General features: G+C 36.8%; 1 protein-coding gene across 1 annotated transcript in view; it reads left to right on the forward strand.

Moving 5' to 3' along the window:
- Positions 1 to 21,029, forward strand: part of ABCA13 (ATP binding cassette subfamily A member 13) — a 170,371-nt gene that overhangs the window by 69,928 nt on the left and 79,414 nt on the right. Inside the window, exons 30-35 of the mRNA XM_054640684.2 lie at positions 2,076 to 2,265; positions 3,130 to 3,348; positions 5,479 to 5,675; positions 6,409 to 6,566; positions 6,957 to 7,187; positions 13,095 to 13,185. Coding sequence (XP_054496659.2) covers positions 2,076 to 2,265; positions 3,130 to 3,348; positions 5,479 to 5,675; positions 6,409 to 6,566; positions 6,957 to 7,187; positions 13,095 to 13,185 — 1,086 coding nt within the window. The remainder of the gene's footprint in view (positions 1 to 2,075; positions 2,266 to 3,129; positions 3,349 to 5,478; positions 5,676 to 6,408; positions 6,567 to 6,956; positions 7,188 to 13,094; positions 13,186 to 21,029) is intronic.

Consider the following 21,029-nt stretch of genomic DNA (forward strand, 5'->3'; position numbering starts at 1 on the left):
GGAAATGAAGGAGTAAGTCACTCTCACCTGTGTTCCATCTTGGGCCTTAGAACAACATGATGGGTTGTTGTGCTTATTTTGGGAGTTACAATATCTTAGAAATTATTCAGTTGTCTGTAGCATAGGTGAAGAAGCTGAATAACTCAGCGCTTTTACACACAGGTGTCTCCTAGATTGGAGCAGACTTCAAAATGTCTTGAGGTTCATTTTTAACACTTGTGGAAAAATTATTTGTATGAGTTTTGTCTGAATTTCTGCAATTTGGAACAAGTCCATTTTGTTAACGCAATTGTGTTTGGTTCTTACATAAAATGAAGCTTTCCCGTGTTTCCTGGGTTCACCACATAATGTGCAGAAAACAAAGATGTAAACTTCTCTGCCTGACCAGTTTTAGTGTGGTTTCTGGCTCAAGTTATTTAAGCCATTTCCTCATGCCATGTGGTTGATAGCAGACTGTGTGTGAATGGTAACACTGTCTGCAGCAAAGGAGCTTGCTGTCCTTTAAAAGAATTGGGTGCCATTGTACTGACAATAGGATAAATGCAGCCATGAAGAATTTTCTAGGAAGAGCAAGGTGACTTGTTTCCAGGCAATTTCTTCCCTTGTTCCATACAGCCAAGGTAAGGGCTGGTCCCAGGGGCATGGAGAACATTTAGGAAATCAGAGGTGTGTGAGGGAAGAGCTGGGAGTGTAGGTCCTACCAGCTGGAACTACAACTGCAACAGGGCTGGCAGTGACCAGGGTGCTGTGTTCCCACTTGGAGCTCCCCTTTGGAGAAGTCTCAGGGTAATCAGTTCAGTGCTTGCAAGTAACTTGGAACTCTCTGTCTTGAGTCTTTCCTGAGCTACATTGTCTGACAGCCCTCTGCTCTTGAATGCTTTTTTGTTAATTTAAAGGATGCAAATTTAGGAAACAGCAGAGAGGTTCCTAGAAGAGAGGTGCATGGGTAGGAGATCTTAGTAGTGTCACAACTGCTGGTAGTATCTTGCTAGCAAGTGACCTCAAGTTTAGAATGAATTTTTGCCAGAAGCTTAAAATTGAGTGTGAAAGCAGCAAAACAACTTCTTCATTCACAGAGTAAACAAACCAATCTTTGAAATAATTATGTTTTTTTTAAATTTATAATTTGATTTATATTATTCAAGCTTTTCATGTAGAGGAAAATTCTCTGTTCTTGTAATGTTTGCATTTTATTTACGTAAAAGTATTGCAAAGAATATAACTATAAACCATAAATATCTTATGTGTATGTATATGCATAGAATAATTCTCTCTTCTCATAATTCTCAGGCATAAAAGTTTGTTTCTTTGGATTAACATTGCAATCTGGCTTGCCTTTGCTTAAAAATAAAATAAACCAACTCACTGCCAGATCTCTAAGTAGTAATGAGTCAATAAAATATTAAACATGAATAATGTAATGGGGCTGCTGGTTGACTGCGCTCTTGTTTGGAAAGTAGTGCAAACCTGGCATGGAAAGGAAGGCAACTTCATTGGTGTCACATGGCATCTCAATTTGCTGAGGATATTACCTCACAGCAAGAACACTGTTGGATATCTGCTTGCCTTGAGCACCTTGAATTATGCTTGGACTAGGCTGCTCTGAATAGTTTGAGATCTGCTTTGCTTAGTTGACTGAGGGGAATTGAGAAGAGTAACTGCCTGTGCCTGTGACTATTATGTCAATATTGTGTGCCTGAAACTGGATGACATATATGAAGTAGCTTGCACAGTTACAATATTCTAATGCTTATGGACATAAAAAAATGATTCAAGTAATGTTATTATAAGTATTTTTACTAGAAATAAAATATAGCAACTATTTTATGACTTTATCAAGATATATATAGACATGCACATAACTCAGCGTAACAAATGGGCCAAATTCTTAGAGAATATTAATTGGCATGGTATCTTTCATTTCAGTGTAGTTTGTGTCAGTTCAGTCAATTTGAATGTCTGTTCTAGGCCTTGGTAAATGGTAGCAGAAGTTAACTAATTTTGTTATTCCTTTTATGCACAAACACATGTTTAGATTCAGCAACCTGCTTGTTCTGCTGCTCTTCCCCATGCAGACCCAGCACCTCAGGGATGGAAAGTCCCTTGCACTGAAGGAGCCACCACCATTGGTGTTGTGCTGCTGTCCCTCACCAAAGAGCACGTGGATGGTCAAAAGGCTGCTGTTAAAGATCTCAACCTCACTTTCCATAAGGGCCAGATAACAGCGCTCCTGGGACCTAATGGAGCTGGAAAGACAACAGTTATGTAAGCCTGACTTTTAATGCTATTACTCTGATCTCTGCTATGTTTTTCAGTTTAAAATTTTGTGAACTGCTTGCTATGCTTTTTTTCCCCCCCCCAAATAAATATTTGATAAACTCCCCAAAGCACATGGAAAGTGAAGGTTGTACATATCTATGACGAAAGGAATGTAATGAGTAGAGAACTGAGTCCTCTGTGCCACCAGAACCATAATATGATATCCCAGGAACTGCTTAAGCAGGACTTGGGCATGTCTGGTTGGAGATGTGTCAAGAAACACATCTTGAAGGAGTGTTCTTTTTTGGCAACCTATATTTACTCATCTCATGGAGAGTGTGGAATTTTATGGTGTTTTTGTCCCTAGAAGTTGCAGGGGACTTTCTTGGAAGTTGACCAAAAATGACAGTAATAAAATGAAAAATGACCTTAGAAATGTCTCAACTAAGAAGCTTATGTTTTTACCTTTCTGTTAGCTATAATCAGCTTTCATCAAGCCAGTGACACAGAATGGGACCTAACTGGGAAATAGTCCTCACAGAATACCCATGTGGAAAAGGAAACCACCACCTGTTATATTTGATTGGGGGGGAAAAAAAGATTTTGCTCTGGAAGAAGGGAAATTAGGAACTCTTGAGATCATGTTCAAAAAACAAAACGAAAAACACACCAACAAACAAACCAACCAAAAAAATCCCCAAACCCAAAAAGCCACCAAAATAAAAAAGTAGCTAAATCCAAACCCAAAACATTAGTGATGTCTCTATAACTATACTTGATTGAATTGGTGTTACTCTAAGGATGCCTCAGGATATCTAAGTGATGAGCTAATTGCATGTTATCTTGCTGATTTTTTTTTTCTTATATCAGATCCCTGTTGACTGGTCTGTATCCACCGAGCTCTGGCACCATTATTGTTGATGGGAAGGACATACGGACAGAGCTGGCTGCCATCAGGACAGAGCTGGGTGTTTGTCCCCAGTACGACGTCCTGTTCAACACGCTTACGGTGCGAGAGCATCTCCTGCTTTACGGCTCAGTGAAGGCACCCGGGTGGACAAAAGAACAGTTGGATGAGCAAGTCAGTGGGTGAGTTTTCCTTCCTTTTCTTGAAATCTGTCAAGTAATTGGTAATGACTGTTGCAAGCCACCCAAATAAAAAAGAGAAAATGCAAAACTTACAAGGGAAAAACAATGGAAGCTGCAGGGTTTTGTGAGTTTTTGTCACATTTCATGTTCTGAAATCATGACTTGAAAATAAATTTCCTAGTGCCTAACTATTACTTGAATATATTTGTAGAGGGAACTGTCAATTGTTAAAACTGTCAACTGTTAAAAACCTGGTATACAGAACCATCAAATAATGATGTTTTTCACTGGAGTGGAAGTGCTTAGCCTTGTAAAAGTTGCAGGGGTTCCACCTCATGCTGTCTGCCTTACCTCTATCCTTGATGGAGAAGCAGATAGAAAAAAAACCTGCAGTGCTTACCCCGAGTTTTTAAATAAATCAACAAAATTACTTTATATATTCATTATCCTGTATTCCTTCACCTGCAGTAGAAGAAAGGCTAGAAAACCAGAAAATCCAGGTAAAGGCAGTGATTGCTACAAATATTTTTAAATAAGCCGCCTCATTTTCCTTTGCCAAATCCAGCCTTGAAATGTTTTTAATAAATGATGAGGTTTAAAAATGAAAAATACAATAGCAAAAATAAGTCAGAGCTCTGACATGAATTCAGAGGATTTACCACTTGTCAGGTGAAAAACATTTGCTAGTGTTTTTGTGCTGATACTTCTTCAATATAGGACTAGATAATAATACTTCCTAGTGTATATTAAAGTAACTAGAAAACTGTAAAAGCTGAAATCTGGTTCATTAATAGCAAACTGCATTTATTCTACTTCAGAAATAAAAGAAATGCTTTTCAAACAGTGTGGAAGTGTAAAAAGTCTGTATTTACCTTCTGACTCATGCTAGACTCTGAGAAGGGCTGGGCATTTCCATGCTTCAATGGAAAAAAATGTCAAGTTGATGAGACTCTTTCTTAGGTGTACAATCAGGCATATGCAGAGGAATTTGTGGCAAAGTGGCTTTCCTTTTTGGTAGCAATCACAAAAGGCTGTTACTTTTAAATTTGGATCTGAACAAACTCAGGTGTGGGCACCATATTCTCTCCAGAAACAACAGAAGGAATTCTCTAGAATTACAGAGACAAAACAAACTTAGTAAATGGTTTAAAATTGATGCAAAATAATGTTCTGTATCTTAATGTACTTAAACTGCAGAATTGTAATTCTAGCAGCAGCCCATCATACTAATGGCACATGAGAACACTCAGAACTCTGCAGACCTTGCTCCTAAGAAAAATTATTTTTAAAAGACTTCAGAGAAATTGGAAAGGCAACAAAAGAATGAAGCAAAAGAGCTTCATTTTATTAGCTAAAAGAGCAGGCTTCTAAAGAGATTAAGAATAATTTTTCTCACTATATATCTATAGAACAGCTATTGAAATGTGTTTTCTTAAAAATGAGAAATTCTCTCAGGGTAAATGGCATTGCTTACAGACTGCATATTCACTGAAATGATTCAGGAGTTTAGCTTAGTACTGTTGAGCCTTCTATGTCTTGCTTGCCAAGCTGATAGCAGCTGAAAGCTCTTAGGTCAGTGACTATACTCTCAGTGTGATGAAAAATAAGTTAAAGGTCTTATAGTGTTGCCTTTATTAATCATGTTTCCATACCGTGCTCAGACGCAAGACCAGCATCTTGCAAGGGCTGAATTGGAAACATCTGTAAGATATCTCCCAGTCCTTAACATAGGAATTAGATTAAATTTGATTAGATAATATCATTCTACTCAGGGATCTCTAATCAGTTTATTTCCCAAAACTAGCAGCCTTTATCATTATTTAGAGGGGCTATAATCTGTAGTTTGCTGAAGTTGTTGGACAAATTAGTATTAATTTTATTATCTTTAATTTAAAATTTTCCTTTACAATATTATTTAAAATCTGTGCATCTGAGGATGATAAGCATTTATGCTTTGTAGGTAGAGATTTTTTTTTCCTATTTGTTTTCGATACCAAAGTATATCATCAGACAGAGGTAGTGATTTTGTTGCTTTCCATTTACAATGAATTTTCAGTACTTGTTCTCTGAGTGGACAGAATGTGACTAGAAAGCATTTTCAAATTGGTCGTTTCTGTATTCCTATTTCAGAGCTCTGGAAGATGTGGATTTATCCCAGCATCAGTACAAACCTGTTGGAGCCCTTTCTGGGGGAATGAAAAGGAGGTTGTCAATTGCCATCTCCTTTATTGGAAACTCCAAGACAGTTGTTCTGGATGAGCCCACCAGTGGCGTAGATCCATGTTCTCGCCGTAGTATCTGGGATGTTCTTCTGAAGTACAAAACCGGTACAAAGTTCATGCACATTGTTTGCTTCTTATTTTCTTTTCTGCATTTTTTTCAATAAATTTAAACTGGATAGTCAAAGTGTACTCAAAATATTATCAAAAGCTAAATACATTCATTTCTGAGGAAACATTAAGTTGATTTTGGTAACTTTAAGGCAAGTCAAATGGTATTACAAGAATTATCCACTATTGCAGAGAAAGACGCCCAATCTTAAAGACTGAGTTTAGTCCTAAGTCCTGTCCTGATGTTTCTCCCCTTTCTTCAGCTTCCCAAAATTGCTTTCTGGTTTCCATTTCCTGTTTTGCATATACCTGTATATAGATGCTTATATACTTCTAATAAAAATATATTCATTGTCAGTCTGCTACACTAATTCTAAAATTGATTGTCGGAAGCAAACTCTTCAGCTAGTGAGCAATCAATTAGCTGTAGTAACTCACATAAGTGATCCATTGAAAGAGACACTGCTGTTATGTCATTTTAAGGAATTTCTTAAGCTTTTAGAACAGCTGGAGGTTCTAAAGCCTTAATACTCTTCGCTAAGGATAAAACAGGGCAAAGTTAGTTTAGAACTGAATGTAACTCAATTTGTAATTCTGACAGCATATTTTGTTTGTGTAGTAAAGATTTAAAAGAGTCCTGAAAATATGTTGCCCTAAGGCTAAAGGACCCTTGTGAGGGGTTTCTCTGGAAACCAGGTTTTGTAGACATGTACCAATCTTTGTCATGCAGGTTGCACTCTGATCTTTACCACTCACCATCTTGATGAGGCCGAGGTGCTCAGTGATCGCATTGCCATCCTGCAGCGAGGCCAGCTGAGGTGCTGTGGCTCTCCCTCTTATCTGAGGGAGACATATGGCCAGGGACACAGTCTAACACTCATAAAAAAGGTAAGTTAAAAATGTACTGTACTGATCTCAAGAGTACTTATCAAGTACAGTTTAAGGAAGATGTATGTCCCTGCCAGGAAGTAATATGTTTAGTAATAGGATTATTAGAGAACCAGCAAAACATGTTTTTATTGGATTCCTTAGTTGTTTTGGGTGGATGGTATTATTATTGCTATTTAAATGGATACAACAGCATCTTTGAAAATGCTCAGTTTCAGCTAAATACTGATACCTTGTCTCACTGCCCTTTATTCCTGAGAGGTAGTCTCTGTATCTCAGCTGTGATGCAGTTTCATTAGTGGACTTTTTCCTGTATGAATTCTAATATTGAGACCAATACTTCTGGTAATATTTAATTTTTTCTGCATTATTATCTTTCTTTCTTTACAGCCCTCTGTGTTTGAAATCCAGGACCCTAAGCACATTGTTCAGGTCACTTCTCTGGTACAGACCCACATTCCAGAGGCCTTCTTGAAAGATAACAGTGGGACTGAGCTGACCTATGTGATCCCAGAAAGGGCAGATAAGACATCTTTTAAAGGTCTTTTCCAAGCTTTAGATCAAAGCCTTCAGCATCTACATGTGACTGGCTATGGCATTTCTGACACAACTTTGGAAGAGGTACTTGTAGTTTTTCTTGTAATGACATTTTCTTGGTTAGAGAATCTTGATTGTATCTTTTATGTTGCACAATTTCTTGTGAGAAGCACATTTTCGAAAAAAAGGCAAAAAAACAAGCACAAGCAAACAAACAAACAAAATCTCCCAAATCAGGTAAAATCTATACTGTATAGTTTTGCTTTGCTGTTAATTTCACCACCCACTCTACTATGGCATATTTTTTTCTTTTAAGAATCTAATGTGAAGACTGATGAACTGTGTAACCCTTAAATGTTTTTTTCTGCATTAACTTAAGGGAAATGTAATGTGTCATTGACATTGAGAAGCAGTGTTGTCCTAAGCCCATAGCATTGGAACAAACTTTGGGCTTTCAAGTCTGGTGATTCAGCTCAGGTGACTCTTTGGACTGAAAAAAAAATGCTAAGAATACATTTCAACTTACTAGTTCTGAAGCTTAGATCTTAGCCAAACTGTATGATTAAGTACCTAAAGAATATTTTTTGTGTATACTGGGAGACAAAGTCTTTGATGTAAGTATACATCAGCATATATACAAACATATATGTACATGTATATGGGTGTATATACTAAATGGATCAGAGGAAGAGAGTCTGTTATGCATCTTCATAATTCTGAATTTAGCTCTGTGTAAATAGCCATGTCAGCAAGTGGTTATTTCTTTTTGACTTTTTTTTTACCCTATTTATAATTTCGAAATGACAAGATTCCCTAAACCACCACTATCCAAGTACTGTACTATAGATCCTTTAGAAATAATTTTTTTTCACTTCAAGTGATGATAGGAGGATAATGTCTCCTAGCATACATAATTTACAACTTTAATAAACATTTTATTTAATCTTATGAAGTAAATTAGATTCCTGTGATACAATTCCATGAGGCAAGTAAAAAAATATTGAAAAGTTTTTATTTTCATATAGAAGATGGATGATTAAGATGGTATAAGTAATAATATTGTTCACTGCCAACATTATAGATTTGGAGGTAATGTATATATTAAGAATACTTTTGGGTTACATCCCCATGAGATAACACAAGACTTTCCAGAACTGACATGTATAAAGTAAATGTGAAGTTGTCATGATATGAGGATGATTCTTCAGTGAGCTGAATCTATGTCTCAGTTGAGAGCTTGCTTTTGGCTGTTTTGTGAAGGGGAAGTTTAAAACATCTTTAAATGTGTATTAGATATTAATGTATCATTCTTCAGCTTGAAGATTTAAAGCATTAATTTGGGTTGATTTCTGTCATCTCTGCATCTCATCATTAATTGTCATTACAACCTCAATTCTCTATTATCTTATCAAAAGCCACTTTGCATTGGGAACTAAAAGGACAGCACATAATAGCACTATTTAATCTATTCAAACAATTCAATCTGGAAATGAAGAACCTTGGTCTTAAAGGAAGAAATGTATTATAATTTTTTTTGTCCTTTCTTTTTGTTCTCTTATACACTCATCATTATTGTTTTTAATTCTGAGGGACACTCACACTCTCTAAAAATCGTATTCACTGAGGGAAAATAGACTTCCATTCATATGTCAAAGGAATCTTAAAGTGCTAACAAATCAGTTTCTGACACATTTAAATATCACTAATATTAAATTTGCTCAAATTTAGGCTTTAGATATCTTTTCCAACCATTTGTATTTGTATATTTTATAATATTTGTACTCCAAAGTGTTGGTAGAACCAAAAGGAGAGTAGAAGGGTAGTTAATTAAATTAAGCATATACTAAGAGCTCTCTGGAGGATGCTTTTTCACTTTCTGGCAACTCTGGAGATTTCAAAGGTTATTGCTTTCTTGCTTTTCCTTGAGGGGAGAACAAAACAATTGTAACTTCTTTTCAAAATAAGATGTGTCAAATTTTTTTAATTGAGTACTGATTTGAAATTATTTTCTTTTGAAATTATCTGGGAGTTTGCATCAAAACTTTCCAGGGAAAGGCATATACCTAGTTGAAATGATGTGCACCTTCTAGTGAGATGCAGAGTGCTCCAACACGTTCTGGTGATGGCACAACCACATTAATCTGTTTCACTGTAATATTGTCATTTGGCCAGACTTGTTTCCTCAAGGACAGAAAGCACTTTTTGTCCTTGACAAGTCCTTAGTCAGATATAGACTTGCTAGTCAAAACAGAAATTAAATAGAATTTCAGAAAATTACAGTGTGACAGTGTTTGCAGTGGTCTGAGGATGAGGGAAGAGACGAGGATCTAACTCCATGTTTCAGAAGGCTTGATTTATTATTTTATGATATATATTATATTAAAACTATACTAAAAGAATAGAAGCAAGGATTTCATCAGAAGGCTAGCTAAGAATAGAAAAAGAAGGAATGATAACAAAAGCTTGTGTCTGGGACAGAGTCTGAGCCAGCTGACTGTGTTTGGCCATTAATTAGAAACAACCACATGAGACCAATCATAGATCCACCTGTTGCATTCCACAGTAGCAGATAACCATTGGTTACATTTTGTTCCTGAGGTTTCTCAGGAGAAAAAATCCTAAGGAAGGGATTTTTCAGAAAATATCTTGGCTACATTACGGAATTTTACAGAACATTCTGGGTTAGAAGGGACCCGAAAGGATCATCAAGTCCAGGTCTTAAGTGAATGGCCCACGTGGGGATTGACCCCACAACCTTGCTGTCATTAACACCATGCTCTGACTAACTGAGCAAGCAGGAATTGCTAGGGCATGTGGGGAAAAGATGCTCTGCTGAGGTCTAGAATATGCCTTCATTTAGATGTAGCAAGAACACACTGTCTCTTTGTCATGGTGCCTAATCCTGACTTTTCCATACCTGTGTGTTTCAGAAGGTACTCAGTACTCTGTTAATAACATTGTTAGGCTAACACCACTTCTGTTCACAATATCTGGTGCAACATCAGGTAAATTATCATATCTTCTGTACAATGTAGTTCCTAATGATTCCTATTCTTAAGAGGATGTTTGAAAACTGGATACCATGGGAAGAATGGGCAATGCAGGTGGCCCTCTGCCCTTATAGCTCTATCAGAGTATCTGTCAATGAAGCTACAACAGACAGAGAATGTATTAGAAAAGCATTTGGTGGGTTTATTTAATTTTTTTTAAGGTCTAACTACATCCTCTCTACAGTGACTTAATGAGATTAAATAAGAAAACGTGTCTGCAGCTATTTTAGCACTGAAGCAAAAATATGCAGGCAACATTCTGTAGTGTAGGCACTGTCCTAGCCACAGATACGTAGTTTGTGGTTTCACCAAGTGGCTGACACACCTGAGGGACACAATGCCATCTGGAGGGAGCTAGACAGGATCAAGAATTGGGCCCGTGGGAATCTCTTGAGGTTTAACAAGACCAAGTTCAAGGTGCTGCCCCTGGGTCGGGGCAACCCCCTGTACCAACACAGGCTGGGGATGAACACGTCAGAGCAGCCCTGCCCAGAAGGATTTTGGAGTGCCGGTGGATGAGAGATTGAACATGGCCCAGCAATGTGCACTCAGAGTCCAGAAAGCCAAAGGTGTCCTGGGCTGCATCCAAAGCAGCATGGCCAGCAGGGTGAGGGAGGGGATTCTGCCCCTCTGCTCTGCCCTGGTGAGACCCCACCTGCAGTGCTGCTTCCAGCTCTGGGGTACCCAGCACATGAGGGACAGGGACCTGTTGGAACGAGTCCAGAGGAAGCCACCAAGGTGAATAGATGGATGGAGAACCTCTCCCATGAGGAAAGGCTTGAGAGAGTTAGGATTGTTCAGCTGGGAGAGGAGAGGGCTTTGAGGTGACCTAATTGTGACCTTCTGTACCGAAGGGAGCCTATGAGACAGAGAGGGACTTTTCACAAGAGCATGCAGTGACCGGACACGGGGCGGTAGGTTTAAATTAGACATTAGGAAGAAATTCTATTTTGTGAAGGTGGTGAGGCAGTGTATTGGGCTGTCCAGAGAAGCTCTGGATGTCCCATCCTTGGAACTGTTCAAGACTAGGCTGTATGCAGTTCTGAGGAATCTGGTCCACTGGAATATGTTCTTGTCCATGGCAGAGGAGTTGAAAATAGACAATTTTGAAGATCCCTTCAAACACAGGGCATTCAGTGATTCTATGATTCAGTTGTTGCAGTTTAGTTTGGTTTGTTTGACAGAATTGGTGTTCATAGCTGTCATCAAGCAGGTCCAAGAAAACAAATTAGAATGTGGCTTTAGACTGTCAGGATCTGCCTCCAGGGTCTAATACAGAAATATCAGGCCAGAAATTTCTGGACTTGCAGTTGTTAATGGCCAAAGTTGCTCCCTGAAAGCTGGCAGGTAACAAATGCAATCAATAACCACTGTTAAATGGCAATTATATTGACTAAGCAAAATATGGTTTTTGTAACAATCAGACGTTAGAAAGTCAAGAAATATCTTTCAAGAGCTATAAAGTACTTCACATTGACTGGTTTTTATTGTCTATTGTATGAGCTCCTTGGAAACAAGGAATTCTTTGTTATAGCTGAGATCAGATTCTTTTGTGGGAAGAAATAAATGGTTTCTTAATGATTTCTGAAAGTTGCACTCTGGGTATAATCTGTCTTGCAGCTCCACCCAAACAGAGAGGTAAGAGCAAAAGAAAACTTTGATCAAGACAAAGAAAAAATTTGGTTGTTCTTTTTCTGTTTAATTTGAGATGCTCATGGTACCTGTATTTTCTGTAAATTTTTATTTTTTTTCTTTTTACTTGAGGTTCTTAGATCACTATTTAAATTGCAGTTCAGGTTAGGATAAGAAAATGTTACTTGTGTTTTTAGTTTGAGCTTACAAGAAGTGGAGAGTGTGTGAATAAGGCTCATTATGAAAGCTTCTGCAAGGCTGAGGTAAGGATAAATGAAATGCATGTCTATGAAATTCAACAGGCTTTATGTGGACAGAACTGTGAAACAGGTTTAAGGAAGAAATAGTAGGTTGGACGCATATCTGTTAGGGAAAGTGTATATAGCATTTAAATAGACCTCATGATTATGAAGTTGGTGAATTCTGCTGGGTTTTTATAATTTTAACTATAAGTCCCTTCTGACATGCATTCTCCTACTTTAGAAAAATCAATCCTTTCAATTTCAAGCTAGTGCATAGTTTTAGATTGTTGCTTTTATAGAAAAGTAATTTCAGTTTTTCTCATGGCGATTTTAGGTAACAGGATCCTATAATCTCTATCCAATTTGGGGTTTGCAAGCTAATGTTTTCCTACTAAACTCACATTGTTGCCCAGTCTCCTCTGCAATATTAGTTTTACAAGACTTTGTTCACATTGGCTGTCTCTGATGATTGCCTTGTCCTTTATATGTCTTTCAGTAATGTTATTGTCCATGTGCTTGCACATATCTGGCACGTTTTCTGAGTGTCCCTAGACATTGTGAATTCCCTGGAATCTGTAGGTTATCAGCTCTGTAGGATTTTGTACATTAGATTTAGATGCTCTAGTACAACTAGAACTCTTTGGTAACAGTTCTAGTTGTGCCCATAGATTTCTAGCTGGAAAATCAGAAGAGAGTTAAGCTGTTTCCTTGGTAGAAACTGCAGTAACTGAGCTCCAAAACGTACCAAGGCTTAGGGGCATAAAAAGTCAATCAAGGGCAGACAGTCTATTGAAAAATCTTTGCAGATAGTAGTGTTCATAGGTCAGCAATGTTTTGCATGGATTTTTGCATCTATTGACATTTATTTCATTTTCCTTATCCCCAAGATTTTAACTGGAGAGCTTGACTAATTTTATAGTAATATTCTAGTAAGGTGTTTACAGCAGTCAGTAGTAATTTCTGACATTCTGGATGGTTTAGGATATATATATATGTAAAATAGTTTTAGAAAATCAATCGATTCTAAAGTACTTTTTCTAAAGTACTTTTTTCTACTTTCATGAAAGGTTTTTCTGAAGCTGCTGCAGGACTCAGAGAAGATGCCCTATGTTCCACAGGCAGCGCACCTAGACCATACAAATGGTGCTGAACCAGTCCGTAAGTACACAATGATGTGCCTTCTGAAGCAACTAGATTTATAAAGATCAAAAACACAAATGTAAACACGCACAAAGTTCCCAAAAGCGAGGAATGCACAAGCAAATGGAGAATACTTCTTGCTACCATCTGGTAATTTCTTTTTTGTGTGTCTGCCTCGGGAAGTAGTTTTTCTATGTCTGCTGTGATTTACCTCTATCCCTTCACAGTCATCTTCCCACCCTTTTGTGGACACATGCATTCTCTCACTGCAGCAGCATTGACTAACTGCTTTGTACCAGTCCCTGGAAACTAATTATCCCCTTTGTCTCATACTGAAAATGGATAAATATTATGGACATATACCACAGATATAAAATCTCTACACTCTAAGAAAAGTACATTCATGTTCATCCACATACAATTCAAAGGAAGACATAAAAAGCTGGTTCCCCTTGGAGTAGATAATTCATCTTCTTAAGTGCCATGTTATTTTAGGTTCCTTTACATCTCCTTTTAAGGAAAAACCCCTCATACTTTCTCTTTTTTTGCCCTGCAAGCCTGGGAGGAGGTCCTTCCAAGTGCTTCTGAAAACGCAGGAAGATTTTTCTCTTTTAACAATTCTATTCATAAGAGGAATGACTTATCATCACTAATGATCATAAGGTGATGCCATTACAAAATCCAAGACTCAAGTTCTCTAATGTCAGTGCCCATCAAGTTGATAAATGTTTTCACATTGGTTCTGGGATTTTCATGCTTCTATACTTACCCTGTTTCTATTTGAAGATTGACATTTAGATTATAGTTTTCTTTGGTTAGATGTCAAGAACTTTTTTCTATGTTTTTCATTATGTTTTTATAAAGTGCAGACACAGGGAAGTCCTGATCTGTGGACCCTTAATGTTACTGTAACAGAAATAACAATTTTCAGCCAAGCTTTCTTTATTTGTTAAGATAAATTCAATTGAATCTGCCAGTAATAAGTAATCATTGCCAAAAATGGTGGTCTAAGGTGAGACCTTTTCTCACAAAGTGCAAGCTTGAATAGTTGACTTTTTCCACAGGGTGTGTTTGCTGGGCTATTCCATCTTGAATCAGTGAAGATGTAAGTGTATAAAACTCAAACAACCACACTAAGCAAATAAAATTGCCACTTTTTCAATGGTGAGAATGAGACTTCTTTTCAAAACACAGTTTTGAATATCTCTTATTTTATAAGGGTCAATTTATTTATTCAAGATTCAGCTAGGACATCTGAACTAGTTTCAAATCATAACAATCTATCTTTTCCACATTGCATTTGCATTAAAGAGTAAGATTTACAGTTCCTAAAGTAATGAAGACAGTATATTCTACTGAAGAACTTGATATACTTTGCTATCTTCATCTCAAAATGTATAAAGAAGTATTTGTTTAAGTTATTACGTTAATAAAGAATTGAGTAATCAGAGACTCTGTATTTTTTCACCCTGATAAATTATAGCAAGAATATGTGATGATAATGCCATTTCTTTGGGGATGAGAGTACTGGAAAATTGTCATTCATTGCAGATGACTGTCATTCATCATTAAGGACAGTTGTGAAATGTAGGCATAAGGGATCTGGGAAATGGTCATGAAAGGTATCCATCATTGTCAAAGTTAACCAGAATACTCCATGGGCAATAGCTGGACTTGTATAACTTTGTCTTTGAAAGCAGGTTCAAAGGCAGTCAAACTTTCTTTTGTCAGAGTAGTCAAATGAATTTTCAAAACCCCTTAGAGCAAGCAGCTGGGATTATTGAGGAGATCACAGGACGCTGCTATTTGATTTGTGAAAGAATTTAGACTAGAGAGATGCTTTCACAAAGCACAGATCTGAGCTCAAGCAGGGGTGTTGGCTATCCTTTAACGCTGCTGAGCTCTTGAGGTGTCAGGATTGTGCAGAAATCAAAATGTTGTCTAATGTCTCCTGGACAAGGAGGCTTAGCAGAGAGGTGTGTATGTCTCTTCTTAAATGAAACTGCAGAAAATCAGTATTTGATTTAGGCTGACCACCAATGCCAAAAACACACAAGAGACATTATTTCAGCAAAATATGACAGTATCTCACTGAAGTTAGAGCTGAGATAATTTCTAGTTATGTTTTACAGTGTCTTAGTGTACTGTGTCTTATTGGAATTGAGTTACGTTTCTTGATAGCAGCCTCTATGATGCTGTGTTTTGGATTTGTGACTGAAACAGTGTTGATAACATGCTAGTGTTTTGGCTATCACTGAAAAGTATTAGTGGTGCCAAGGCTCTCTTTTCCCATGTCCCTGCTATGAGTAAGCTGAGGATGGGAAAAAGGGTGTGAGAGGACACAAGCTGGACAGAGGAGCTAAATTTGCCAGAGAGTTATTTAATGCTACAGAGCGCCATTCTTGACAACAAAAGCTTTTTTGAGAAGTTAGCTGTTGCTACCAGTGGCTGAGCATGCCTACTTGTGGGAGGTGGTGATTGCCTTTGCATTATCTGGGTTGGATTTTTTTTTGTTTTAGTTTGTTTCTTTTGGGTTTATTTTTCTTTCTTTTTCCTTTACTGCTGAAACTGCCTGTGTCCTGACCAACAATTTTTCTTGCTTTCTCTTTTCCTATTCTCTTCCCCATCCTGCTGGAGGAGGGGGAGTATGGGTGAGCAACTGTTTGGTGCTTTGCTGCTGCTTAAGGTCAGCAATGAAAATAATGTAAAACAAACTCAGAATTATTTACGCATTTTTAAATGAAAATGTTATAGTTAATTAACAGTCCATTAATGAAATTAATTGTAACAGTTTTAACACTGGTAATTTTAAAGATGCAAAGCACGCTGTAATATATAGTAGTTTGTTTCAATTGTGAATGGTTTTCTCAAAATTTTTAGTTTTATTCCAATGAAAAAACCTTGGGCTAAAACTAACTTTTTTGTGAAAAGAGTTAGAATTTTTTTAAGTCAGGGATTACTGTGTGCAGACATAGTACATGGATATATTATAGTACAGTCATGCATTATTAATTTATACACAGTTGGAACATACAGTAATTATTGTGTTGTAGATGTATACAGAGCATGCAGAAAAATGGTTAGACTGAGCTTGCAATGACTGTTTGACAAGAGCATTGAAGCCAAATAGCCTAGAGAAATGGAGAAACCAGCTCTATGGAGGCCAATAAAATTACATAATCCACAGCAGGCAGTATATATACAGAAATAATCAGGAGAGCTAAGAGCAAGCCCAAAAGGTGAATAGCTAACCATGGATAAATGACAAAAGAATCTGAACATATGCAAAAGCAGGTAATAGGCTAGTGAGCAGTCTCACTGGCTCATTCAGGGACCAATATTGTTGAATTAAGATACTCAGATGTTTTGCTGAAGAGCCAAATTATTTAATTTTGTAGCATTTATTGTCTTAGAAATTTCTGGGACATAACAACTTTGGATCTAGTCCCATCTGGCAGTAAACTACAGTTGGAACCCTTGAGGTAAAATGAAACTATACTGTAGAAAATTCAAAATTGATTCGTTATATTTTTGCACAGAGTAACACGTAACATTTGAATTTTCTTGCCATATAATATTACAGAGATTTAGAATATTGCATTACATTTTTAAAAGCCAAAGAATGGTTATTAATGGATGTATAATATGAACACATATAGTAACAGTAGTACTATTAAGGCTTATATGCCTCTGGATATCTTGGATGAATTAGCCTCTGAAAGCGTGGGTGTGGAAGCAGGGTGATACATAACTACCTTTTAATGTTGCTTTACCCTTTCTCTGAAGCAGCTGGTGTTAGCCATTTTGAACCAATATTGGGCCAAATGTGATGTTGCTCCTGTTAGGATTGATGAAATCAACAATATACAGTACTCATAAAGCTCAGCTAAAAGCTAATTTACTACGAAATTCTAGCTGACAAAAAGCAGGTCTTAATAGTGAAATATCAAATTCAAGAGCTTTTGTAAATTTGAGCTGGGTTTCAACTCTGCCTTTTAATTATCTTCATGACTGATGCTGAAGTAAACATAACCTTGCTGATGAAAAAGAAAGACCACTTCTAAAAGGTGATAAGTGAGATCAGTCCTAAGAACTGAGTTAGATCACTTGAAAAGCTGAATCCATTTTAAATAAAGGGTATTTTAATTAAGCCAAATGCTAGGCATGTCTGTGTGATGGGGAGTAATATCCTGGAAAATACTGACTGAGTTATCTCCTGATCCTGGTTGAGAAGCATTTTAAGACAGCTAAGGTGATTTATATTGGATCTGAATGTACAAAATGTTGCGAAGAGGTCATTTTGACTATCCATTCAAAATTGATGAGACTGATGCTACAATACTAGTACAATTTTTGGCCACATTTTTAAGTTTGAATGACTTTAGGAAGAAATTGAGAATTCAGAAACTGAGCAGAGAAGAATTAATATTTGTAGGTTGGCAGTGAAGTCCTTATAAAGACACCATCAGGGCTCCTTTTATGTAGTTTATCAAAAATAAGATAAGTCTATCAAAAATAAGATAGAGATGTGGTTTGCCTAAAGATCCTATTTTTTTTTTAATCCATGGAGAATACATCTGTTAAAGTATAATTCTACCTTTTATTTAAGCAGAAGAGAGAAATTAAATAAAGGAAGAAAAAAGTAAGCAAATAGCTGTAATCTAAAGACAGGCAAGAGTTAATTAGCAGTTGGACTTTATCTACCCAGGGAAGTGTGCTGCTTCTCCTGGTGCATTTGGCACAAGACTTGGATCTTTGCAGAAAATATGCTATAGTAAAGGGTGTTATTGATTTCTGCACATGAGCAGCAGAGTGGAATTTGATGTCTTTTGGTAGATGATCAAGTGGTTTCTTCTATTCTTAAACAGGATCTTTTAATCAAATATGACTAATTGAGTTAACTGCAATTAAAAATGAAAAGGCTTGACAGTGATTTTTACAATATCCTTGAAGTTATATTTTAACATCCATTTTTAAATGGAGCTAACTTCTTTCAATTCCCTCTAAAATTTGCATAAAAGAACCTAGGAATTACTTCAGTGCTCCATCTTGCAAAATGTAATTTGATTTATGAGATGAATATTGTAGACATGAAGCATCAGTGTCTCTGTTTATAACTATTTCAGAGACGTGGTGTTAGTTTAACCCTACCTGCCTTCCTCACACCTCATATTCCACATAAACTATTATTTCTCTCCCTCGTAATATGGAGCCTATGTGTTGGACAAAATTTTCACTTTGATAATCAATGCAAAGTCATACATATGGTGTCAGAAAGCATTTGTTGCTAATAGCTAGTCTTAAGGTTTTATATGGAAAGTAAATTCTGATGGTTTCTTGCCTTGCTTGAGCTTACAAGTGGAGTGTATATTTTATAGATCTTTTTGTGTATTTATATTTTTACAGATGAAGAAAGTGTGTGTGTATGTACACACATGCCTACAAGTATTTTAAAACAGTTTTGCTTTATTAATGCTGTTGCACTAGAAACACAGATATTTTAACTTCAATTATGTAAGTAGTGTAAATGACCAATTTTTAAAAGAAATGCTTATCAAGAGTAAGATGTTTACTTTTCATTCTGAAACAGAACATTGCTTAGGGAAGGGGCTTCATGAAATGTTCCTAACATCTTGCCTCATTTATTGAGTAAATACCCTAGATATGTAGAAGGTGTGCTGTGCATCTTAGTTGTGCTAGTAAGACTCTCTTTGAGGCTGATGCTTTTACATGAAACTAGATTTTCACCTGACCAGTTCCTTCTCAAAAGAATTTCCTTTGGTGAAGTTGTTGTCTCTGCTCTGTTGCTAAAACATTCCTTTTGTGCACCAAAAGCCCACAAAGGCTTCAGCAATATTCACACTTTTTTTTTCCTCAATACTAGCAACATTCGGCAGTACTACATGGTTTTTGTTTGGGTTTTTTTGGTTTGTTTGTTTGTTTTCCTCAAAACTAAAAAAAACCCCAAAAAAACTGGTTTAGGAGTACAGGGACAACGTGTAAAGTGGCTTCAGTATGAAGGGCAGTATGTGGAGCACTTAGGACACCCTTTTTTTGGCCAACTTTTCATATGGTAAACTTGTTACAGGATGATACAAGATGTTTATTACACTGTTGCTAGCCAATTCCTCATTTGAAATATAAGTGGGACTTCATTATAGTAGACCTGGTGTTGGACTTCTGTATAGGTGGAAATTTTTAGCCATGTAATTTTTTTCTATCAGTGTCTAAATCTATTTTACAGTTTATTTAGGTTACCATATTCATTGGAGACATTAGAAAAAATGAAGCTGTTGTTTCTGCTAATCCAGATCCTTGAAGTTGTTTAATACTACTATTTATGAGATACCTGAATGCCTGAGGAATGAGATTCTTCATCAAACACATTTTTTCAATAGTTTGCTATAGCTTCAGGTCTGAATAAAACATGTCTCCTGCAGAACTTTCAGTTTTGAATTGCTTCCCTGCACAAACTTTGATATGATTTTTGTATTAATAGAATAACTCCAGTAGAGATATGGTCTAAAATATTCCTGATAATGGGAGCTGCAGTATTTTAGACCAAGTCCTTTGTTTGTATTAAGATAATACTTGCAAAATTTCTGAAAGTTAAAGTGAGTAAGAATGTCCTTGACTGTCATGGTGAAATCTGGGCCCTGCTGTTTCCTCTGTTTAATGTCTGAGATTTCTCTGAGCAATTCCGAGAGTCTTCTTCCAGAGTGCTGTACACAGTGTTTTCAAAGGCCACTCGTGGCTAACTGAGCAGCTGCATGACAGAAGCCATCTGCGGTACAACAATGGACAGTTGTTGTTTAAAAGTTCCCTTTCTGGCAGTAACCAGTGGGAAGTGGTTAGAATATATGGTTGTTTCTTCTGTTGCTCTATTTTATCTGTCTAGTTGGAAATGCTAAGGTACTTAGCATTAAGTCTCACACATAATGTTATGGGAAGTGGTAGAGCAAAGTTCAGATTTTATTGCCATCCTGCCCTTTTACCAGTTTTTCACCAAACACAGCAAAACTACGGTGGGGTGCAGCCCTATGATCTGCATTGGATTCAATCTTGAAATGTTGTAACTTGAGTCTATAGGTTGTATTCAATGGGTTAAATTCTAACGACCTTCTGAATACTGATTTACAGTTCTAGAAAGAAGAGGAACCAACCTCAATAAGTGTGCTACTGATTGTCATAAAAGGGTATATTCTAGTGCACAAGATATATCTGATGGTTGTTTACCTCTGCATGCACAAATGTATTCTTTCTCTTGGCCAAGTCTGACATAGATATGATATATATTAAACGAATTGGGATATTTTTTGCAATTCTAACAGTCTGTGCTTCTCTTCTACTGTTGTACCTTCAAAGACTACAAACAGAAGGTGAAACTAGGTTTCCATGTTGTAGCCACAATCTGTGCTTGTTTTTCAGCTCTTCCTTAACTTGTCTCCTCCTCCACGTGGCAATTCATTGCAGGTGCATCACTGCAGGGGATACAGTACTGCAATAAAAGGGTACCTATTTGCAAAATTATCTCCTGGAAATTGAAATTAGCCTAGTTGTTAATGTTGCAAGTTGACCATGCAGAAACCAAAATCAGAGACTTAGGGGTTTCAAATCTGTAGTAATGTTTTTTTCCAAGACATGATAGCCTGTCTACCTGTGTTTTTTTTTTTGTTGTTGTTGTTTTTTTGTTTGTGTTGTTGTTGTTGTTTTTGTTTTTGTTTTTAATTTCCAAAGAATAGTCGCATCCCAAAATGATGAAGTTGTCCTGGTCACAGTAGAGTTCACCACACAAGTCTAATAAAAATACTTGGTGTTTAATTCAAACTTCTTTTTCAGCATGCTTTAAGCTGACAAAAATG

The sequence above is a fragment of the Agelaius phoeniceus genome, chromosome 1 (assembly GCF_051311805.1).
Source record: "Agelaius phoeniceus isolate bAgePho1 chromosome 1, bAgePho1.hap1, whole genome shotgun sequence".
Taxonomy (NCBI): Eukaryota; Metazoa; Chordata; class Aves; order Passeriformes; family Icteridae; genus Agelaius; species Agelaius phoeniceus.